Source organism: Halichondria panicea, chromosome 9, assembly GCF_963675165.1.
Source record: "Halichondria panicea chromosome 9, odHalPani1.1, whole genome shotgun sequence".
Classification (NCBI taxonomy): domain Eukaryota; kingdom Metazoa; phylum Porifera; class Demospongiae; order Suberitida; family Halichondriidae; genus Halichondria; species Halichondria panicea.
The window spans coordinates 6664624-6688700 of NC_087385.1; the positions used below are offsets into that span (position 1 = coordinate 6664624).

General features: G+C 45.8%; 4 protein-coding genes across 4 annotated transcripts; 2 read left to right on the forward strand and 2 right to left on the reverse strand.

Annotated features, from left to right (window-relative positions):
• Positions 1–3: 3 nt before the first annotated feature.
• On the reverse strand, positions 4–1156 carry LOC135341943 (large ribosomal subunit protein mL37-like). The gene has a single exon (XM_064538635.1). The coding sequence runs from the start codon at positions 1104–1106 to the stop codon at positions 30–32; it is 1077 nt and encodes a 358-aa protein (XP_064394705.1). The 5' UTR covers positions 1107–1156; the 3' UTR covers positions 4–29.
• Positions 1114–13277, forward strand: LOC135341858 (ankyrin repeat domain-containing protein 17-like). The gene is made up of 21 exons (XM_064538534.1): positions 1114–1249; positions 1320–2176; positions 2768–2968; positions 3426–3626; positions 4041–4230; positions 4638–4720; positions 4944–5124; positions 5388–5582; positions 6102–6269; positions 6370–6493; positions 6779–6970; positions 7192–7962; positions 8217–8485; positions 8694–8765; positions 9082–10020; positions 10145–10319; positions 10531–10697; positions 11036–11920; positions 12301–12372; positions 12703–12745; positions 12934–13277. Exons 2-21 carry the CDS (start codon positions 1353–1355, stop codon positions 13026–13028), a joined length of 5847 nt encoding a protein of 1948 aa, XP_064394604.1. The 5' UTR covers positions 1114–1249; positions 1320–1352; the 3' UTR covers positions 13029–13277.
• A 236-nt stretch (positions 13278–13513) lies between these two features.
• On the forward strand, positions 13514–16802 carry LOC135341872 (myeloperoxidase-like). Its single transcript, XM_064538549.1, has 5 exons — positions 13514–13663; positions 13774–14103; positions 14203–14469; positions 14540–14593; positions 14692–16802. Exons 1-5 carry the CDS (start codon positions 13618–13620, stop codon positions 16728–16730), a joined length of 2736 nt encoding a protein of 911 aa, XP_064394619.1. The 5' UTR covers positions 13514–13617; the 3' UTR covers positions 16731–16802.
• Positions 16803–16833: 31 nt separating this feature from the next.
• LOC135341866 (roundabout homolog 1-like) lies at positions 16834–23942 on the reverse strand. The gene is made up of 18 exons (XM_064538544.1): positions 23788–23942; positions 23374–23685; positions 23050–23322; positions 22710–22997; positions 22316–22573; positions 21993–22262; positions 21648–21926; positions 21181–21465; positions 20343–20615; positions 19977–20249; positions 19551–19829; positions 19368–19435; positions 18664–18916; positions 18341–18560; positions 18057–18251; positions 17653–17827; positions 17321–17502; positions 16834–17224 (listed from the first exon to the last, which is right to left on the reverse strand). The coding sequence occupies exons 1-18, from the start codon at positions 23828–23830 to the stop codon at positions 16939–16941; spliced, it is 4212 nt and encodes a 1403-aa protein (XP_064394614.1). The 5' UTR covers positions 23831–23942; the 3' UTR covers positions 16834–16938.
• Between the last annotated feature and the right edge of the window lie 135 nt (positions 23943–24077).

The following is a 24077-nucleotide window of genomic DNA, read 5'->3' on the forward strand; positions in this document are numbered from 1 at the left end:
GTGTACAATGACAACAATAATAATGTAATTCAGGCAATGAACATACTAATCAATGTTCTGAGTACATGATTGTTCATGTCAGCTATGCTCTTCTTGAAGACTCCCTTAGACTCCACAGAAGGATACAGCATGCCAGCTCTATCAATGTAGACAAGATTCTTGACTCCTTCATTCAAACTATCAGTCTTCAAGGTGTTGAGTTGGTACCACAAAAACGAAAACCTCTGTCCGTTAGTTACAATACATTGAGCACACTCGGGTGTGGGAAGGTCTTGTCCTATCATCTCCTCTCCATACTTGGACACTGCCTGAGCATACAGCCGTCCAAATGTGAAAATAAGTCCTTTTTGCACGAGTTGTATCTCGGGGACGCCTTTGCTTGGTGGTTCTATGTAGCTTCCGTTATCAAGCACAATCAGAGTGTGAGCGTGTGGGTAGTGGGCGGGGCTTGTATCGACAGCGCCAGTGGAGAATGTATTGTTCACTTGGTGCTTCTTGAGATCAGCAAATGTCAATGTATTCTGTAACGAGTTGAAGTCGAAATCCACACTTCTTTGAATCGTTTCCGTGTTGTAAAATTGCTCTAAAGGCTGTTGAGTGTTCAGGACCATGTCCACCTTGCCACGTACTGTCATCCTGTCCTCCCCACAAGACCAGCCGGCCGAGATGAAGGGCTCCAATGAGAGGTGCAGGTTATGCAAGTGGGGATACTCAGCAGCGTGGGTGAGGGACATCTTAAACAGGTTCAGCATGAGAGAAATTGGAAAGTTTTTGTGGCTGCCGTTCGTGCGATCTCTCGGCTTGTTTTTGTGCTTCATTTTCACCTCTTTCATTTCGTACACTCGAGACGAGAGGATAGTTGGAGATATCAAGGATTGAAATCGATCCAGTTCTAGTCCATTCCTTACTTGTGTGAATGATTGTGGGTATTTGTCTAGTGTCTGTGTTTTTGTCCACAGTAATGCCTGGAGGTCAGCCTCCAGGGTCTCTTGCTTGGGGTGGTACACATAAGCTTCTTTCAAACTGCTCAAGCTTCTTTTTGCAGGTCTACTGATGGCGGCAGCAAACTTGGAGACGGGGAAATTCTTGGAGAGAAGAGACGCCATAGTTCATGCCATGTGGGTGTTTATTAGACTTCAATGTTTCAACTCCACGTGGTTGCTTTCCTAAAGTTAGAACAGAAAACAGAAAATGGCTACAATCTATCAGACTTTGGATAAGGAATGAAGAGTTTCTCAAGCCAATAAAGGTATATATACACACTATGAGCCCCAAATAGCACACACTCACGCCGGCCACCCTCTCTTATTTACTCCTAGACTGCTCTGTGAACACAACTGTGGGGGTCAGGGATGAGCCAGTTGAAGACAGAAGAGGCTGGTTTCTCACTGGGCTCTGACGCCACTGAGAGTGTCTTTCGCTCTGTGACAGAGGCTGAAGTAAGTCTGGACGAAATGCTGAGCCTCGCTTGTCGCCAGGGGAAACAAGACATAGTCGAACTGCTGTTGGAGAGCGGAGCGAATGTGAATCATCGCAATAAAGCCGGGAACACCCCCCTTCTGGAAGCCTGTAGTCAAGGTCATGTGAGCATTGCCAAATTACTACTCGATCGGCATGCCGATATAGACGCACCTACGGAGACTACCTTCGACAGTGCCCTCACCTGGGCCTGCACGCTCGGGAACATCGATATTGTTACCATTCTCCTTGAGCATAAAGCCAATGTTGAGCACCGCACGAAAGACGGATGCACTGCACTTATGTTTGCTGCCCTAGCCGGCCACGAGAAAGTTGCTCGGCTCCTACTGGACCACAAGGCCAAGATCAATGTCGAGTCAGACAGCAACAAGGATAGCCCTCTCACCTTTGCCTGTTGGAAAGGCCATCAGAAGGTGGTGAAGCTGTTCCTCGAGCGAAAGGCCAATATTGAGCATCGTACAAAGGAGGGTTTCAGTCCTCTGATGTTTGCTGCTTTGGGGGGGCACACTCAGGTTGCAGAGCTGCTCTTGAAGCACAAGGCCGAGGTGAACACCCCAAGTGGGAGTAACAACGATATCCCCTTGACGAGTGCCTGCTGGAAGGGTCACCATCAGGTGGTCCGGCTACTCTTGCAGCATAGCTCTGATATTGAGCACCGGACCAAGGACGGATGCACTCCACTCATGCTGGCTGCTAGGTTGGTTTATGTGTAGTGATATAGCTCACATTTCACTAGATACTGTCGTGTTATGACTCATCCGTCATCCCTTAGTGCAGTGTTAATTGAGTTACTGTTGTGGCCTTTAGAACACTCAAAGGATAGACATGTTTAGTTAAGCACTGTGTGAGTTTCAGATATCCATTTGTTGGATAGTGCAGTCATTAAGTGTGGGATGTTGTAGTTGCCCTAAACAACTAGAGCTGCATTACAGTCATGCTTTGGTACTAGTGGGTGTGGTACTTGTTGAGCCCCAGGTCATTGTTGGCAGTGGAGTGTCAACACAGACATTCTTGGTTAGGTATCATCACCTGTGTTCAGGTACACAGTAGCCAGTTCATGTCCCTCATTGAAAGTGGCAGAGAGGATCAAAGCTTAGATTATAATCAATGTTTTGATTTTGCTTTATAGACATTTTGAGAAAGTTGTGCGTACAGCATTTTGATGTTTGCACATTTGTATTGTCTTTATTGTCGATTCCCACACCCACACCACACACATACCACACACACACACCACACACACACACACCACACACACACACCACACACACACACACCACACACACAGGGAAGGCCATCTCTCTGTTGCCAAGCTGCTCCTAGAGCACAATGCCAAGGTGAACGTGCCCTCAGGGAGTGAGAACAACATTCCCCTGACACTGGCGTGTTGGAAGGGCCATCGCGATGTGGTGGACCTGCTGTTGGACAATGCCTCCAACATTGAGCACCAGAACAAGGCCGGATGCACACCTCTCATGCTCGCAGCAAGGTGTGTGTGGCTTATAGTGGGTGTGGTTTATAGTGGGTGTGGCTTATACATAGGATGTGCAATATACAGTGGATGCACACAGGCCCATTTCAGAAGACTGCTTTCACAGGCTGTGATGTGTCATACTTTCGTTCTCCTGACATACAAAAAATGTACAGTGATGAATACTTTATTGCTGAGCCGTGTCCCCCAAAAATGTTCTGATAACTACACGTTGTTTTGACAGTACCGTTATAATTATGTAATTATGTCGGTCATTTGTCTAATAAATTATTATAATTTTAGTCCAAGCTTGTTGTAAGAAATGGCAAATTTAGGCCCGAAACACGTAGCTATAATTATGACAATTTCTTATTTGTAGTGATGTGGTGGCCAACTTACTCTATCTTGTGTGTAACAGCCAGTGCACTTCCTGTCCATGCCATGGTTACTATAATTATGTACCCTCTAACGTTAGGGAGGGTCACCTGAATGCCACCCAGCTGCTACTGGACTCTGCTGCTCAGATCGATGTACCCTCGGGTAGCAACGATGACACCCCCCTCACCCTTGCTTGTTGGAAGGGCCACGATGACGTCGTGCAGCTGCTCATTGAGCGACTCTCCTCAGTGAACCACCAGACCAAGACTGGCTGTACCCCTCTCATGGAGGCAACACGGTTAGTAGGTATTCTTTTAGGATTTTGTCCGCTACAAGTGCGTGAAAATGTGAGTTTCAAATATTAAGGTGGTGGTTGACATGTGTAAGTTAGTACACGTGTACTGCATGTGTGTGTTGCTGATAGACTCAGTGTTGTCTTGTGGAGTGTGTGTCATTTATGAAGCCTAAGACTGAGGTTGTTTTGTATAGCTTCCTACTACTATTCATGTACAGTACATGCATGCATCCTGGCAGGCTGTGATGTGTCATACTTTCGTTCTCCTGACTTACAGTGATGAATACTTTATTGCTGAGCCCGTGCAATTTTTTTATTTTTTTATTTTTTTTTACAGTACATAAATATGTATAATTATTTTTCGCACAATTTTTAACAGCTACATGTATATATATTTATACACCAATGTTTCTGTAGGGAGGGTCATGTGGGTGTGGCCAGACTGCTGCTCGAGGCGGGGGCAGATGTGGAGACACCAGACAACTATGGCCAGAGTCCATTCTTCATGGCCTGTTGGAAAGGTCACGCCGTCGTGGCCGCACTCTTGCTTGAGTATGACGCTAACAAGGACTGCCGCACTAAGACAGGGATCACACCCCTCTTCCAGGTGAGACCACACCCACTCCTAGTAGGAGTGCTTGCATTGTGTGGTATTATTGTTCGTAGTGTTTGCAGATGTTCCTATAGATAGCACAAAGGAAAGGAAATTACTGTAACATTGTGATTCGCAATAATATTAGTGTTCATGTTATCTAATGTGAGGTCGGTGGTGATAGACTCAGTGTTGTCGTGTGGAGTGTGTTATTTATGAAGCCTAAGACTGAGGTTATTAGTTTTGTTCTGTAGCTTCCTACTACTATAACTGTTACATGCATGCATCCTGGCAGGCTGTGATGTGTCATACTTTCGTTCTCCTGACTTACAGTGATGAATACTTTATTGCTGAGCCTGCACAATATGTGCTACGTGTGTCACTAATTATTGCAACTATGTGTACAATGTGACATCCCCCAGGCTTGCCGGGAGAACCATGTGGATGTGGTGAAGCTCCTCCTGGACTACGGCTGCAACTCTAGCACTCCATTCCCCAACAGCAGGTGACCTCACTAGCCCTGCCATTGCCTCCTGACCATGTGCTTAGAGAACTGCCCGTGTAGCGGCTACTCTCTGACTCTCTGACAATAGCATTTTGCTGCATTTTGTATGAGTATATAGTTAACTGTACCAGTCAAATTAATAGTTAAACTGATAAGAGTGGCGGTTACAAATCCTCGGTGTTCTGCTTTGTGCTTATACCCCATCCCCTCTATTACCCCCCAGGGAGTGTCCTTTGACCCTTGCCGCTGAGAAGGGCTACACTGATCTGGCAGAGCTGCTCCTTGCACGTGGTGCCAATGTTGAGACCCGCACTAAGAAGGGATGCTCACCTTTCTTCCTGGCCTGCAAAGAAGGCTTCACTGGGATCTCCATCATGCTTGCCAATAGCGGGGCCAGCATTGAGGTGAGAGTAATGGTCATCACTGCCACTTGTGCTACAACACTGTATATCGATCTTTATGCGTTATTCATTTACATAATTATATCTGAAAGCTTTATACATGCATGCATCCTGACAGGCTGTGATGTGTCATACTTTCGTTCTCCTGACTTACAGTGATGAGTACTTTATTGCTGAGCCTGCACAATATGCGCTACGTGTGCATAATTATTGTACACAAACTAATATGTGTACTACATGTATGTGTACTATGACCTCATTCCCAGGCTCCTGACCAGCGAGGCACCACCCCTCTGCTAGCTGCCTATAAGAACGGCTGTGTGGAGGTAGTGGAATGGCTACTGGCTCATGTGGCACACCTGCCCTCAGATCAGGACTGCCAGAAGGCTCTCATGTCCCCCATGCCAGCCGACACTGATCTACTCCCTCAGAGATCAAAGTGCCTTGAGCTGATCATGAAGGTAAGGTATCTAAAGGCCACCATACACCAGGCAACTTTCAGGTAATGTGTTGCTTACAATGGCTATAGGCAGCAGATTACCTGAAAGTTGCCTGGTAGCCTTTAAGAAACTAATATGGATGGCCCCACCTTGTTAGATGCACTCTTCAAGTTATGTAACTTCTGTTGCAGTCAGCCACATTCATGTGTGTGCTACTACTGGGGCTTTGGAGCGGGAGGTAGGTCGGGACTCCGGCGTGCGCAACACCTATATTTCTTTCGTTTCTGAAGTTCTCAGTAACATAATTATATTGGTGCACTGGTCGGGACTCCGACTTACTGGCTAGGACTCTAGCTTGCGCAGAAGGTCGGGACGCCGGCCGAATTTTTTTTTTTTAACTTAGTTTGCATGATCATAGATAGATAATGGAGAGGGATTGAAAACAGAAGTTAAAACATCCAACTAAATATGCTGTACACATGTGATTGAGCTGCTCAACTGATTGTTATAATCATAGAAACCGCTTTATTTATTATTTAGGCTAAAAAAGCCCGTGAGCAGGCAGCCCTCAAGAATGCTCAGAGTCTCTTTGAGGAGCTGGATGCTGAGAGGGAGAAGAAAGAGACCAAAAAGAAGGCAGCTGCCAAGAAAAGGGACAAGCGGAAACAAAAGAAGAGGAATCAACAAGCAGAGAAAGTGGAGGCTCTGGTGAGTTGAATACTAGGCATAGGGGGGAGGGCTGTAAACGTGTGTGTGTGTGTTTGCCTGTACAGCCATTGCGCTCTCTAACTGTTCCCTGGTTTTGTAGTGTTGTGATGACGAGGAGGAAGGTGATCAGGAGCAACGTCCAGTAGAGGGACGACAGGACCCAGAGGTCAGAGAGGTCACTGACTCACCACCCACCACCTTTGAACCAGCCTCTCAACCAGCAGGTATTAACAGCATGTCTGATTGTCATAGTTACATGTACCGTATAGCGGGTAATTTTCAGGGGACAAAATATTCGTTGTTGAGACATTTCGTGGATAATATTTTCGTGGTTGGAGCTTGCACTGCAGGTAAAGGTAGGCAAGGTCGCTTCATTCGTGGGTAAAATATTCGTGGTCAGACCTCCAACCACGAAAACCACGAATATTTTGCCCCACGAAAATTACCAGCTATACGGTATACTAATCGTTCACTCATAATAATTATTGATTGATACCTAATACACACAGAAGCCACAGCTGCTCATTCTTCAACTGGTCCCAGTACCAACAAGAAGACACGCAAAAAAAGCAAGAAAAAATCGAAGGCCAATCAGGCGCAAGAATCTAATCATGTGACCCTGGTCCCTCCCACTCCGTCTGGCTACCTCAGTGACTCTGCTGACTCACTGGAGTTCCATGATGCTCAGAGTGAGCTGCCAGGTGGGTGTCTGTAGTAGTAGCTTCTGTTACAATTATTTTTTCAAAAGTGGTCCATTTTAATTGCTAACCCTAACTTTTGAGTGGCATTTTCACAAAAAAAACTTACAAATTGAACAGCAAATATCTATTCAACTAACTTAATGTTCATGTACTAGTACTCATGTACACGTAATTGTTAAAACATGTGTCCAAGTATTTAAAAGTATTTTTCTTGGTTGCAGATTACCGATCTGTAGAATATGCTCCTCCCAAGCCAGCGAGTGACGAGCTCAGTTCCTCTCAGGATTCTGTCAAAGAAACAGCTGTCTTCAAGCAGGACACACACCCACTCTCCAGGCAGCAACCCACTCCTAGGCAACCATCGAAGCTGGCTCCTCAGATCAAGCTGCAGCGATCGCTAAAAGCCGTGGAAAAGCAAATCTCAGATAAGGTCAAGTCTTCCCTGCCCTCGAAGAATCAGAAAGATATTCGATCCAGCTCTAAATCTCAACCTTTTAAAGCCAGGACAAAACCAGTCTCCCCTTCAACGACGAATGTGCCCCCGATAACCATTGCCACACAAGGAGCAGTGTCCAACAGTATGCCAACCTCAAGCCACTCCAAAACCAAATCCCATGCCTCTAGTTCGGCCGACGCAGCTACTGTTGTTGCTAAGAACAGAGCCACTACTCCATTGGCTCACAGGGAAGAGTGTGCTTCAAGTAGCAACACTCCGAAGAAACAAGGGCAGAGGGCAGCTGGTAGTGGGGAGCAGACCAACAAGGCGCTTCATGTTCAGCCATCACGCTCAACAAGAGATGATCGCACTGCAAGTGTCAGTCCAGCTCCGTCCAATCAGAGCTTCTACGATGATGGTCATGTGACTACTTCACAAGACTCGGCTGATAAGGTATCTGTGGCCCACGATGAGAACGTGTGGAACACTAGGAATGACTGGGAGGGGATGGACTTGGTCATGCTCTCTAGATACAGCACTGATGATGACAAGATCCGTGAGTGTGTGTAACTGCAGTGTACATACATGTACATGCATTCTTAAGCTCTGTACTAACAGCTGGTACAATTATATGTTGTACATGGCGTATGGTGCTTATGTATTTCGGTTGTTACTTGGTGTAAATATGCTGTCTAAGCAAATGTACAGTACGTAGTCATGTGAGTGGTTTAGTCTACATGTATGTGTTTGTGATACAGCATGCTCTACTGTACAGCCATGTAACCACATACACCATCTGTTTTGCCTCAGGGTCTCAAAAGCTTCAGGCTGCTGCTGCTGCTCAGACGTACACACCGGCCACTCGTCCCAGCTCCACAGCTGCATTCCCCACCCCCACCACCCACGCCACCACCCACTCACACTCCACACCTGTCACAAGTGGCGGCTCCACAGTCTCGTCCACTTCACAGAGCTGGCATGAGGTGACCCGGACAACACGCACTGTGCAGCTGACTGTATCCAATAATCTTGTGGGTAGGATTATCGGACGTGGTGGATCCAAGATCAACAATATTCAGGTGAGCACTGAAACACTAGATCAGTTAGTCACATGATTATAATGTGTATAGTGGTACTAGGCAGTGATGCTTCAAACTTTCGTTCTCCTGAAATAATTGACTGAGAAATTTTAATTTCTGAGCCGTATACCACAAGTATGTACATATTTCATTATCATGGCTTCAATCAACTGTACTGCTAGTAATGGTATCTATGGTCTGTATCCAGGATGCATCTGGTGCCCACATCAACGTGTCTAGAAACATCCCCAAGTCCACTGACCGACTCATCACCATCAGGGTGAGCTCAACCACCATTGCTTGCTTAGCAGGTTCTTTAAAATGTGCAGCTTTCTAAATGCATCACCTTCCATTGCATCACCTTCTCCCCACCCACGGTCTGTAGTGCCATACTATATGGATTCACTTTGAGTAGACAAATCTCATAACTAATTCTTCTGCCATGTTAGGTTTGTTTGGGTGAAACTACAAACCTCCCAGTCATTCTTAACACTACCCACGAGCTGTGATTATCATATTGTAGTCTACATTATTATTTTGGACTTTAGGCCTGTTCTTTTTTGATAATTCAAGTGTTTTGTTTCCCCGTCATGTAGGGGACACAGCGATCCATCACTCGGGCCAAGGAGTTGATTGATGAGGCTCTGAGCACACCAGAGGGGGGTGCTCTCATATCAGCCACACCCTCTCCCGTCCCTTCTATAGATGGTGACGTCCGTCTCACACCCTCACACACCTCACAGCTGCAACGCTCCGTGTCACCAGCTACACAGCCTCCCAAGAGGAAGTATGTCAATGTGGTCCCCACCACCGTCACGTCCCCCTCATCAAGCCACGCCTCCCTCACCACCACTGTCTCCGAGACTAGTCAGTACATATCCACAGAGATATCCTCTTCGATAAACACTCTCTCTCCATCTGAAGCAATGGCTGATAAATCGTGCAGCTTAGCCGACAAGTCTGCTAAACTAAATGCTTGGTCTCATGATAGTGGAGGTGGGTCGTTCGCTGCAGTGGCTGCTAACTCAGGCTCCACCCACCTTGATGATAGACCACACCTACTAAGACCGTCGTCATCCATGAGCTCCACAAATAGAGCTGATATTCGGGAGAGTGACTTTGCTGAAGACCTTGAATCCAACACAGACTTTCCTCCGCTGCTTGCAAGATCGCACTCTGACCCTCAAATGAACACCGAGGAACAGACTAAAGAAGGCGACAAAGACAAAGCAAAGGAGACTCAATCTCTGGGATTACAGATATCTAAATTCCCGATGGCTAACAAGCTCCCACCCAATCGTTCCTTCTCCCCAACTATGGCCTCCATCGATGCCGTTAGCCCGCAGAAGACAGAGCCACCACCATCCAGTGTGCCGGTGGTGGAGAAAGTGCCGTTTTCCTCGCCTGGTTCAGAAGACACAGAAGAAGTGATTGAAGAGGTGGCACACACCACCACGCCCTTCAGAGGACCTTCTAAATCAGACGGACAAGTGGTCGGGCTAGCAGCAATTGAGAAGACTGAGAGACACAGACAGGTGGGTGGGTCATACCAGTGTGCCAAATTATAAGTCTCTTCTTTGAGAAATTTCTCATGCTCTAGGATGTGTGTTTGGTCTTTGTGAGATGTGTGAACTCAATGTTTCTGTCTGATATCTGCAGCATCGTGTGTCCCTTCCTGCCAAACCTCTTGCCACTGACAATGACCCTTCGTCTGATATTCCCTCTGACCTCCCGGGCCGTGGTAACTACGGTGCCATTGGTCCACCCCCTCGCAGAATAAGCATCCCCTCGTCATTTGGTGGGCAGATGTCTCCATCACGGAAACTATCCTATGGTGAGCTAACATGTCATCCTCCACATTGCTGTGTGAGTGGGCGTGTTGTGTAATACTGCATGTGATCTCACCACTGTGTTAATGTGTCAGGGCCGTAATATTTCAGTGGCTTTTCTTGTGTTTGACTTTGACTCATAATTACTAGGTTAACGTGTATAGTTGTATCAGAGTGTGACGCTCTGTATCCATGCACACCCACACACCCACACAGCTGGCCTCCCTCAGTTCAGACAGTTTCCCAACTCTCTGGAGAATCTGGGAGAGAATGACTCGCTCCAACAGCCACCACCTGGCAGCCCCCACCCTCCTCAAGAAGGGGTGTGGTTTCCTGAACCTAGCGGACCCAGGGAGAGAAGCTTCTCGTGGGCAGGACAGAATGTGAGTTGAGCAGTAATAGTACACTGTGTGTCCTTTCGCGTGATTTGAGTAGGTTTGATCATCATAGCATGTCTAGCTTAGTAACAATGTCTCTTGCATGGGATATAGTTCCAGTCACGGGTTGTACATTGCCAGCACTTTGTCTGTGGTGAAGCTTTGTTTGTGTAGTCGGTACTTTGTAGCGTGTTATTATACAACATGATTAGATTGCTTGGTTATTAGTGTTAGGCCAAACTGATAAGTAGTGTATTTGAATATATCGGCTATTTTGATTCTGAATAATAAGAACCTGATACGTGTACTATTCTGTCTGATGATATTACCCCCCCTCCTTGCAGTTCCATGGCCCCCCACCATTCCAACACCCCCCACAAGGGCCGTTCCCTCACAAACTACACCACCACCACCCAAAACCTGACCACTCCTTCTCTCCTCGCTCGTCCCCCGGCCCTCACCATCGCGACGTTGCTCATTCACAAGGTGTGTACGGAGCTATCGGCAGCAGCGTGCCCTCCACACATGCCACAAAATCACACTCTCTCCCCAACCCTCACACCCCACCCCCTTATCCACACTTGTTCAATCGGGCCGAGATGTGGATGCATTCGCAACCAGTTGCAATGGGACAAAATCGTCAACCCAATACCTACGGCTTCCCCCCTCCGAGACCACCCCCTCATTTCCACCCGCAACCTTTCCCCTCTCCTGGACCCCCCATGGGGTTCAACCCAGGGCCCAAACCACTCGGTAATCATAGACCAGTCAGACACAGTTTCAACCACGATGAGAACCAAGGAGGTGGTCACTGGGGGGGCAAGAGATGGTCTGTACCAGGGTACAGTTCCTTCCCGAGGCCTGCCGTACCCATCTGGGGTCAGCCCCCGCCTGGTCATGCTCCACTGATGCCTGAGCAACACGGAGACAATCTTTTCCTGAGTGGCAATGGGTCATTATCTGTAGGTGATCCATGGAGTTCTTCGTGGTCTAATCTCTCCACTGTATCGACTGCACCGACACCTCGCCAGGCTCCGCCCACTTCCTCTCAACCTCCGATCCATTATCCAGTGAGCTCCTCATCTTCGAAGGTGATTGGGTCTGCACCAGCTGAGTCGTGGTTGAGCAGCTCAGCTGAGAGTGAAGGATCTGAGCCGTGCGTGGGAGGAGATCTGGGACAACTGTTGAAGAGCCTGGACATCAGTGATGAGCATGTTCGTGCCCTCAAGGTAAGTGTCATAATGGATGGCTGTGTGTTACATTTAAAACCCAAGAGGCTATTTTGACTTTGTAGTGGGGACTGTGTATTGCATATCATTGTACCAAATTGTTGATATCTTTTAGGTGGTGGCCCGAATGTGTGTTTTCACACACCCTCGGCTAGAATGCATTAGTTATGTAAGTCTTCCTGTTGTGACTCTGATAGAGTGGGCAGTATGAAAACAAGATATTTCTGACACTTTTATCCGCTCTCAAACATTTGCATTAGTAGTGACTTTTATCAATTTAATAGTCTCTTTTTGTGTATTTATTGCTTGTAGCTGAATTGTGGCCATTTTGTGTGTTCCCCTGACATTGACATTACTCCATCTCCTTATATCGTGTGCAGGCCCGGAGACTCAGTCTCCAGCAGCTGCACTCCATGTCAGATGAGGAGTGGAGGAGCCTCAAACTGCCAGTCGTGAGTCCACCACTTATCACTGTATATAGCCACTACTCATGATTGCACTATTGACTTACCTCTTTGTCGTGTGCTGCTACATTGCTCTCCATGCGGTTAGCTAGCACCTCCCCCCCTAAACAAAGAGTGTAGTTTAAACCTTTGTCAGCCATTGTTATGTCTAGCATGTAAGTGGTTGTTACAAACATGCTTGTGTTACACATTCTATCTCTTCAACTGAAAGTAATTTGTGATTCTATTTGTCAAACATGTGTACACTTAATCTGATTTGCGTGATAAGTAATTATTTTTTGTTTATCCTCTGACCATATGCACATGTTTACTCTGTAGGGTCCACGAGTGAAGCTGATGAATGCTGTCTCCAACATCACTTGTGAGTTGTGGCTCCCTGGCCTCTGCATAGTCTATAAAGCCGGTAGCTACATATATATATTCCTAAGAGCATAATATTGTATTGCATCATTTACGCCTATAGCATGATGTAACGTTACACCCTGTTTCCCTTGTGAAGACTGTACATGTGTAGTGATGTTTGTATCTTAGTGGCGTATATCCCTGCAGTGTCAGGAGATGAGGGCAAGGGGGAGGGGAAGCCACCTCCTGAACAACCCGAGGATCGGTCCACAGCCCCCAGTCACTGCACCCTCACAGACTAATGACTCTTACCCAGTTCATTTCAGTAGCTAGACAAGAACTTCTTCAACATTGGTCATTATAATATAGCCTTAGTTGAGTTGATCCGATGTTTTGCTGGACAGGTACATCAATTTTGTGTCACCTACTCTACCACTAACTGTTTACTTGTTATTGCATTCTCTCTTATCTTGCTTGATTCAATGTCATGTATTTTGTATGCTTCTTTTTGGAAGTGGATAAATTGATTCTATATCTTGTTCAAGAACATGTTACATGTGACTGTGTGGTAACTACTGATAATGTAATGGGTACATGTACTAAAATTGGGCTACTCCTTGAACTGTGTACTCCAATGGCTGATATAATGCAGACTGCACTGGAAGCCAGCTTATAGTAGGTATGTTATTTGTCTGCTGTATGTTGACAGCTTCATAGTTTGACTGTGTATTGTATTGTGACAATGTTATGTTAGACTCAACACAAACATCAAAGTAAGGTTGTTGATAACTGTGGCTTTGTTCAGCTTTGTAGTCCGTAAGTATAAAAGACTCGCAAAACAATTCAATTGTCATTGCATGGAGTTAAGTTAGCCTATCCTGCCTAGCTAACATGAATCTGTTACAGTGGACACTCTTTGCTCTTTGCGTAGCCACTGGTGTGTATAATAATTAGCATTATCAGTGTACATCTTGTATTCATGTAGCTAACGAGCCATCTACATTTTCTTATCTATGAAATCATGTTTTGTTATCTTTTTTCCCATAGCCAGTAGTCGAGTGGATCTGAGCACCTTGACAGAGCTGGGTAGACCCAAGGACTGCGACAGTCCAGGCTGGAGGGACTCACCATACGATATCTCTACTCTCATTGGTAGCTATGTGAATTTCAACTGTCGCTCGTCGATCACTCACACTGCGACTGTTTGGCTGTACAATGGCAAACAAATAGACATGCGAAGAGGCACTCTGTCACACGATAACACAACGCTACGCTATGGTCCTATCACGTACAACGACAGTGATGTTGCGATTGGGTGTGAGGTGATGACTCATTTCGGCATGCTTCCAAGTCCATCGGGAAAGATAGCAGTCATGGGTGAGTGCATGCTGTTTTTTGTAGCAAAATTGTAGGAGTGTAAAATTAATATCTTGTGCATTATCAACCATAAAGACATTGCATTTTTTGACAACACAGGCCGTCCCAGTTACTCTCCCCTGAAGCTGCAAGTGGCCAATGTTGGGTCACCATTTGAGCTGGATATGAACTACACTGGCAGAGCACCACCGTCCAAATTTGATTGGTTCAAGAATGGCGAGTACTTCAGTGGAGACGGCAACAGGACCACTACCAGTCACACTGGCATCATCTTCACTAGAGTGTTACCAGGAGACACTGGTCAATATATTGTCAGGGCCAGTACACCTAGTGCCGGGGAAACAGAAGCATCCACAACACTCAAGGGTAGGTGGTTGCTACATCACTATGTACATGCTGATTACATTATTTTGTTTGTTCCTTTATCCCAACACAGTTGCCTTCCATAGCTCAAATGGCCGAGTCCAAACTGGCAGCAGTGGATTACCAAGTATGTGGTTTTTTTAGTTAGTTAATTATTGATTGTATTGTCTGTAGCTGCATTTTAACGAGTCAATATTTACAAAAATTGTGTTTTTTTTCTTGCAGTTGTATCGTCTAAGTTGGCTGTGGCAGTTGCTCTCAGTCAAAAGGACTCATCGTCATCCTCCGATGTGTCTCGATCCTCAACCTCTCGCACTGCTGACTACGCTCTTCACATTATTCGATTGTTCATGCACTTCAAGAGAGCTTCTCCAGTGTCAAGACAACAGGGAGAGGCACGAATCAAAACAGAGAAAATACTGCAAGCGATAGTCAAGCTTATTGGATCACATACCAATTTCACACTATCTTCATCAGATGCGGAGAAAATTGCCAACCTAACCAACTGTCACCATGCTCACAGAGTCCCGCATTGTAACTCAGTAAACTCATTCAAATACCGAACAATTGATGGCACGTGCAATAACTTCTTCTACCCACTCAACGGGGCTTCTGGCCTCCCATTCGCTCGTTTGCTTCCAGCTAGCTACGAAGATGGAATATCACAACCCCTCGGAACTGCTCAACTTCTCAGTAACAACTCATTTGCTCCCCCATGGCCGAGTGCTCGCTACGTCTCATGGAAACTTATCAAGGATTTGAAACCACCTGCTTTGACCACCACTCACATGTTCATGCAATGGGCCCAGTTCGTGGATCATGATTTGGATATTGCCCCAGTTTTCGAGGTTGAATGTGGCTGTGAGCTAAACAAGACTTGTCTGCCCATCAAAGTGAATGACAATGACCCAGTGTTTGGCATAGCAAGTGAGAATAAAGCGAAGTGCCTACCATTTCAGAGGTCCGTCCCAGCCTGCATGTGTTCACACTCTAATATTGCTCGCAATCAAATCAATGATTTAACATCATATATTGATGCGTCAAATGTATACGGATCAACTGATAAAGTGGCCACTTCCCTGCGGCTAATGAGTGCGGGTCTACTCAAACAGGGGGGCAGGTCTCAGTCGGCAAAAGGCAACCTGCCCGTTCAAGAGGATACACCTGATTTCACGGACGTTCCTTTCTTTGATGCCGGTGATATTCGAGTCAATGAGCAGATTGGACTGACCATCATGCACACGCTCTGGATGAGAGAACACAATCGTATAGCGAGGAAGCTTGCTCAAATCAATCCGTGTTGGAATGACGAGCAACTCTACCAAGAAACACGCAAGATTGTCGGTGCCATGCAGCAGATCATCACCTTCCAAGAGTATCTGCCACTGCTGTTTGGTCGGTACATGAGCACTTACGTATCTTCTTATCGTGGCTACAATCCTTTTGTGGATGCTACCATCCCAAACTCATTTGCTGGCGCTGCTTATCGATTTGGTCATAGTTTGATCAAAAATGAACTGGACAGATTGGACGTAAATTTTAGGAGATTGGATATTGGCCCTCTCAATTTGAACAGAGCTTTTTTCAACCCTCTAGCGTATTTTGAGAGTGGTGGAACTGATCCCATTACTAGAGGTCTTTCCGTCGCTAGATCAAACCCCACTGATGAATTTTTGAATCGTGTGTTAACCAGTCAACTGTTCACTGAAAGCCCCGATAAATTGGGTATGGATTTGGCATCCCTAAATATCCAACGAGGGCGAGACCACGGTCTACCTTCGTACAGGCAATGGCAGAAGTTTTGTTACAAGATATTCCCCAGTGTCCGAGCTTCTTTCCGTGATCAGCAATCTGTTAACACACTGCATGATGTGTACGGTACCAAAGGTTTCAGAGAAGGCATCGACTTGTGGGTGGGAGGATTAGCGGAGAAGAGGCTGCCCGGCGCTCATATTGGGCCCACTTTTGCTTGTATTCTCGGACTTACGTTCTCACGTCTACGAGACGGTGACCGATTCTGGTACCAAAATCCCTACGTGTTTTCGTCCAGGCAGCTATTCGAACTGAAGAAGACCTCACTAGCTAAAGTGGTTTGTACGAATGGAGACAATATTCCTACGATACAGAAAAACATTTTTTGGCCTTCAAACAAACGACAGAATTGTAAGAGTTTACCTGAACCCAACTTATGGTACTGGTGGGACAAGCGATGCTATTATGAGAAATATTGGATTAGTCAAAACAGGAGGCAAAATTACTATTGAACAATCTTGTAGTCCTTTATAATTACAATGCTTGTGTACGTATTCATTCAGAAAAATATGTTGTTTTTTATGTACTATATGTTCAGATAAAACAAATATGAAGTGGTGTAAAATAATTAATATCGTGGAAAGGTTTTACGTGTACACAATAGGAATAACTATGTACTAGCACTGTATAAAACAGAAATAGAGAAGTCAGTTTGAGTGTTCAAAACAGTGCAGCAGTGGCAGCATCAATAAACTGAGCCTGAGCCTGAGCACGACCTTCTGTAATGGACAGTTCATGTAAATGTACAACATTGTCCAGCCCTAAACTAGCTCTCTTTGCTTGTTGCTTGGCCTGCTCTTTTTCTTGTTTCTTTTTTTCCTTCTCCTCTTGTTTGCGTATCTTTTCCTCTTGTTTCTTCTTCTCCCTCTCCATTTTATCTCGCATCTTCTTGTCCTGCTTAGCCCTCACGGTCTCAGCCTCCTGCTCTTGTTGAGTCAATTTTTCCCTATAAGAGCAAAAAATAATACCATATTATTACATTAGTAACACAACATAATAATGTTCACACAGATTGCTGATATCAAAGCACTGAATATTGTACCTTTTCTTTTGCTTGTGCTCATCAGAGACACTGGCATAGATCAGTTGTGATGTGTCCTTCCCCGTGTCACGACCCTCTGGTCCCCTCCTCTGAGGAGAGGGGGGCTGGACAACCACCACCCGTGGCCCCTCTACTAGATTAGTCTCACTCTCCTCCTGGGCGTCTCTATCCAAGTACCCACCCTGTAAAATGGTGCAACTAAATTAGTAAGAATGCTTGAAATTAATAGTAAGCAACTCTTGCATAAGCTATATGCATGTAGTAGTAATATACTGGACCCAGTGCAACTTTGCCTAGTGATGAGCAAGCATGAACTATAGTCCAGTGTGTACCTGAGGGTGTCCACCGTCTGTCTCTTCAACCACTCTCCTTGTGTCAACCACCTCCGAGTAAATACCTGACTCTGGGCGTATCACCTGACCATTAGTTGGTTTGCTCTTCTGAGGTCGAGGAACATGGTACGATGTACTGTCTATAGCATCAGCAGGGTCATCATAGCCGCCAGCACTGCATGGGTGTGTTGCATGGGTGTGTAGGTAGCAGCAAGTGCTTGGCGATTAACCACAGACAAAATACAATAGCATTTCCGTGGTATTAAGTAGACTAGTATAAGCCAAAAGAATGATGGGCACTCACCATAAAACACATAAAATACATTAGCATTTCTGTGGTGTTAAGGTTACAAAAAATGTAGCGAATGCACAAAATAGACATAATAATTCTTGCTGGCCCTCACCCTTGTGATACTAGGATCTCATCACGAGGCACTATTCTGACATTCTCTCCTTCTCTAGGAGGCGTGGCCACATCTTCTTCTCGTATCACCTTGGGTCGAAGGTTAAGGACACGTCCATCTTCCCCTTGGACTTTGAACTTGCCATCTACCGAGCTGTCAAACTTTGGGGTAATGCCAGGGATGGGGCCACTGATACTGGATGAGTGTGCGTGTGTGTGGGGGAGTAGCTTGACATAAATAACATGCTACCTTCAAATTCAACTGTACTACTAAGAGTCCCTTACGTCTTAGTTTGTCCACCAGTCTTCCTTTGCCTATCATAAGCCTCTTCGTCTGTGAGAGGTTGATGCTTCCCAAACTTGGTCCAACGTTTCCAACAAGGGACCACCACTACACACCAGGCCAGCACACACGTGACTAACAGCAGGCTACCCAATACAGCTCCTCCTACACCTATCACTACATTCACCACCAGCTGATAGTCCACTGGAGTGAAGTCCATGCCTGTAGAGTGGGGACAGAGGGTCAACTCTCACAAAGACAAACTTAAGAAAGCACTATAATAAAAGTTGAAGGATAATTTCAAAGGGTTGTACAGTTTCCTTACGTCTCTCTGTAGTCACGTTCAATAAAGCACTCTCTGGTCCATCTCCGACAACGGTAGATGCTAGCAGCTTCACCTCGTACACTGTCAACTCATCCAGCCCCTCAACTGTCAGTGAGTGGACTACCTCATCAGTGTTGTTTCTAAGGTATATGGTATTGCTGAATGGTGGGTCAGAGGTGACATTTTGAGGAGCTCTGCGGTAGAATATCATATAGGAAACAATCTCTCCGTTTCTCTGCAACTCTAGAGGAAGCTGTGTGTGTGTGTGTGTGTGTGTGTGTGTGTGTGTGTGTGTGTGTGTGTGTGTGTGTGTGTGTGTGTGAGGGGGAGGTTACAAGCTGTGTGTGTGTGTGTGTGTGTGTGTGAGGGGGAGGTTACAAGCTGTGTGTGTGTGTGTGTGTGTGTGTGAGGGGGAGGTTACAAGCTGTGTGTGTGTGTGTGTGTGTGTGTGTGTGTGTGTGAGGGGGAGGTTACAAGCTGTGTGTGTGTGTGTGTGTGTGTGTGTGTGTGTGAGGGGGAGGTTACAAGCTGTGTGTGTGTGTGTGTGTGTGTGTGTGTGTGTGTGTGAGGGGGAGGTTACAAGCTGTGTGTGTGTGTGTGTGTGTGTGAGACGGGGAGGTTACAAGCTGTGTGTGGGAAGAGGGGTTGGTATCAGTATAAGGAACATTCCTATGACACACAAGCAAGTGACTGTAAACACTCACCGTCCACCGAACATTGAATGCTCCACCTCGAGGAGTGAGAGTGATACCCTGAGGGGGACCACCTGGAGCTGTCGGGGGAGGGATATGCAATTATTGACCAATCCTCATAATCATGTATTCAGAATTGACTTCAATACATTCAGTATTTCTTAGTTGATACTCAAATTGCTCACTCCTACTAACCTGACTCAAGTGTAGTGCCGGTAGTCGTTGCATCCTCTCCCACTAGCCCTCCACTGAACCTGCCACGGACAATGAACTCGTACAGTACGCCTGGTGAGAGTCCAGTCACAAACTGTGTTCTTGAAGTTGTTGTAAGAAATGTCCTGCCAGTGGAGACACCAGGCCTGCCCACCTCTATCTGATAGCTAGCCAGGGGAGCTACAGGGAGAGGGGCTGACCACGTGAGACGAACAATGTTGATTCCAGCTACAACAGCGTTTAGGTTCCTCACAGGGGGACCTGGATATACATAAGAGCATTTGGATTACCATAAATGCACAAAGTGTACGTGTGAAGGAGTGCAGTACATATGGTCAGCAAACTTGGACAATTTTGTTCGGTACAATTGTATGCTAGATTGCAATATGAGATCACTAAGTATCTCACCTCTAACCAGCAGCTCAACGCTAGCAGAGGTCATGCCCACACTGTTGCTGGCCACACACGTGAGAGTCCCCTCTTGATTAGGGATCGGATTAGACAAGAGGAGATCACCTGACTCAGGGTCGATATCAAAGCCACTCACGCCCTCAATGGCAGCACCGTTATAGAGCCATCGTATCTGCGGAGGTGGTGTACCACTAGCCGGGCAGGACACTGATGAACTGGTTTGGATAGTCACAATGGTTTCAGGGGACGTAAAATTGATGGACGGGGCAACTGTGTGCATGTGCGTATTTGGTAGTAAAATTAATGTGAATTTCACATTCATTCATAAAGAATTTACAATGAAAATGTACCCTCAGTACTTACCTAGTACTACTACTGTCCCGCTTGTACCTGAGGTCCCATACTGGTTGGTTACGTTGCATACCCACACGGCCTGGTCGTCCACAGTTACATTTGTGATGAGTAGGTCTCCAGTACTACTGGTTGAGAACCTCTCAGGAGATAGCTCCACTCTGTCAGCCCTCGACCAGATCACACTACCAGTCGGGAAGTTGAAGTTAGTCAGACATTGTAGAGTAGCGCTGGGATCTCCTGCTAACAGCTGACTAGGAGTGACACGTGAGACAAGTGGGGCACCTGGAGACGTGTTGCATGCATGTAGGATAGTGGCTTAAGTTAGAAGCTGGATATATGTAATTGAAACACTATAGAAATGGCTAGAATAACTGTCATACGATACAAATCCATAAACACATCATTAGATAGCCAAGGGCTACAAAATAAATACATCATTAATTTTATTAATTGTTAAAATACACAATTTTAGTTCAAGTTATGAGTACTCAAAGTTCACTATCAAAACAGTTGAATATCTTTGAACGACAATAACTTGCATACCGTTTGTCCAATCTCAATAATTTGTTGATTTTCCAAAAGCTTAGGAGGAGCTCTTTCAAATGATATATTTAGCTCTATTTTCATATCGAACCCCATTTTTCACTTTTCCTCCACCTATAGCTCACGTTTTTTTTTCAAAAATGGCCTCGAAAATGACATTTGATTTTAATATGCCATCTGAAAGAGCTCACTTCAAGCTACCAGAAAATCATTAAACAGTTGAAATTGGACCATCCAAACCAAAATAATGGCCATCCAAAGATACCACATACACACAATGTCAATTACACTATATTATTTGTACCTTCCACTCTGACAGTTGCTGATTGCTGCACAATCCCGATCCCGTTGTCCACCATGCACTCATAGAGTCCACTGTCCTCTCTGTTCACATTACGCAGCTCCAGTCCAGAGCTCAGCTTGGTGAAGGTGGAGCCCAGAGTAGGTAGCTCACTCCGTACTCCAAACACGTCAGTTTTGAACCAGGTGGACCAGGGCTGTGGCTGCCCACTGGAGACACACGGGATGGTAGTGATTGACCCAGGGGACAGGTCAGTATCTGAGGGTGGCTGGGTGAACTGAGGAGGCCCTGGGAGAAAGCAATATCACACAACATTACAATAATTATTTTTGAGATACAATCAGTTTCAAGTACATGTTATACAAGAATGTGCATGTACCGTGCAATAGCTATGTCAACAGATCTGAAGTACCTAAACCACTTGAATGAACATGCAATACACATCAGTTACATAGATCTTGTACACTTACTTCCAACAAACACTGTTATTCGGACGAAATCAAAGGAATAGCTTGTGGTGACATTGCACACATATTCCCCAGAGTATTGCTCTTGTGGTCCAGTCACTGTTAGAGTTCCATCCAGTGTAATACTCAAGTTAGGGTCGGTACTGGGTGAGAGAGGGGCACCATTGAGGCTCCACACTTGAACCACACTGGGTGGACCAGAGAAACTGCACAGAAGGGAAAATGTAGTACCCACTTGAATGTAGACAGGACCGTATGTAGCATCAAGTATTTGTGGTCTTTCTGCAGGGAATGATAAATAATTTAAACACATGAGACTACTTCGTAAGTAGGTAGATGGTGACTTACCTAGTACAGACAGAGTTCCTTGTGCTAACGATGACCCAAACACATTGGTGGCGTTGCATTGATACACTCCTTCATCCTCTGTAGTCACACTGAGCAGATGAAGTCTGGTGGCATCTGCAGATATGACTGCTCCATTTGGTAGTCCAGAACCACCTAATCGGGTCCAAGAATAGCTTGGATCTGGGGGACCTTGAGCCATACACACAAACACCACATCTTGACCAAAGGAGGCCTCTGTATTAGCAGGTGGAGTACTGAACAGGGGAAGCCCTACAAGAACAAGAGTATGCTTCAATTCTCAGCAAGGTAATAAGTCACACTACCTTGTACGGTGATGGTGAAATCGTGTCTGATTTGCCCGACAGAGTTGGCAGCCAGGCACACAAACACACCATCATCAGCGCGTGTCAATGCACCAAACTGTGGTACTCCATTCTGTACTGGTATCTGTGTTCCATCAGGTCTATGCCAGGTGGTGGTTGGTTTAGGCTCTCCAACAGCAGCACACATTGACGTGAGCATAAAGGGCTGGCCCTCAGTGACTACGATATCCTCGGGAGTAGCAGTGAATTGAGGGGGTACTGTGTATGTGTGTGTGTGTGCACGGTTATAATTGGCTGCGTTTCTATTCACAAGTCAGCGTTTTATCCACGGTAAAGTATGGAAGTTGAAGCCATCGAAGTTATAGCTAAAGGAATTACGTACATAAGCCCTCACCATCAACTTCCACTCGTATAGAGACAGTCTCACTGGCAGCATTGGGAAGAACCACAGTGCAAGTGTACACTCCTCCATCCTCAAACTCTAGAGCCGCTATTGAGAGGAGCAACGTATCAGAGGTCTGTGAAACACTGGTGATAATGATGGAGCCTCTGGTCCATGTGATAGAGCTGAACTGAGACCCAGGGGAAACAGAGCACGAGAGGGAGAGACTGTCCCCTTGGTTGAGTCTGAGGGGGTCCGGAGAGCTAGGAGTCACCATCAGGTTAAGCTCAGAGGGAGGGGCTGAAATGGAAGGGAGTATATTTTAAAAGGGGAACAATTATTGCTAACTTACTTCCAATCGTTAGTCTAGCTGAGGAAGAATTCCTTCCATAGGTGTTGACAGCGTGACAGACATAAAACCGCTCATCAGAGGATTGCACATTTCCTACTGTGAGAGTATTTGCTGGAGAGATAGTGAATCTAGAGTTTGAAGGTATGGGAGAATTGTCCTGATATGTCCAGCTAACATTAGCAGGAGGGTTACTGAGAACAGGACATTCAAATATGGCGGTGGCTCCCAGAGGGATTATCACAGAGGGCAGAGGATGTGCAAACCCAGGGTAACCTGAATAAAGAGTAGACTAAAAACAGCCTTTTCATAATACTTAGTTTGTACCTTGAACAGTGAGTTGTCCCACAGCACTGTTTGCCAGTATAGTGCCTACAGCATCCACTGCTACACATTGATAGCTCCCATTGTCTTGGTAACTGACTGTGTTGATGCTGTACTCACTGCTCCCAGTGGTAGAGTCATAAGTCACAGTGAACCTCCCCCGAGGGTCTGTACCCGAGATGACTTCGTCCTTGAGCCAAACTATGTTAGCTGGAGGATTGGGCTCAGATGCAGAGCATCGTAGTGTCGTGGGATAGTTAAACAAGACTAGAGTGGTGGCCGGAGAATCTTTAAACACCAACTGACAGTCAGATCCTACAGAACAAATACAATCAGTTCCGCCCACCCACCTCTTTAGAGAAATAACCATGCTGTATGCTAAATAACACACCCACACACACACACACACATACGAACCTCTATAGAGAAGGGATAGTAATACGACTAGTAGAACTCTCATCTTTTATTAAGTAGGACAAGTAGTGATTGACATGAAGTACTATACTGTAGGCTAGCGGCTAACGTACATACAAACGAGACCAGACACACCCCCTTTCAAGAGCTTACCAAATTCATAGTTAGCTCAAAGTGGAATAACAAGATGTGGGATACCCAATGAATAAGCCATAAATCATTCAGTGGGTCTACACATGATTATCTAGATGCACTCACCCTCTAGCTAGCTCTTGATCTGCACACACAAGCTC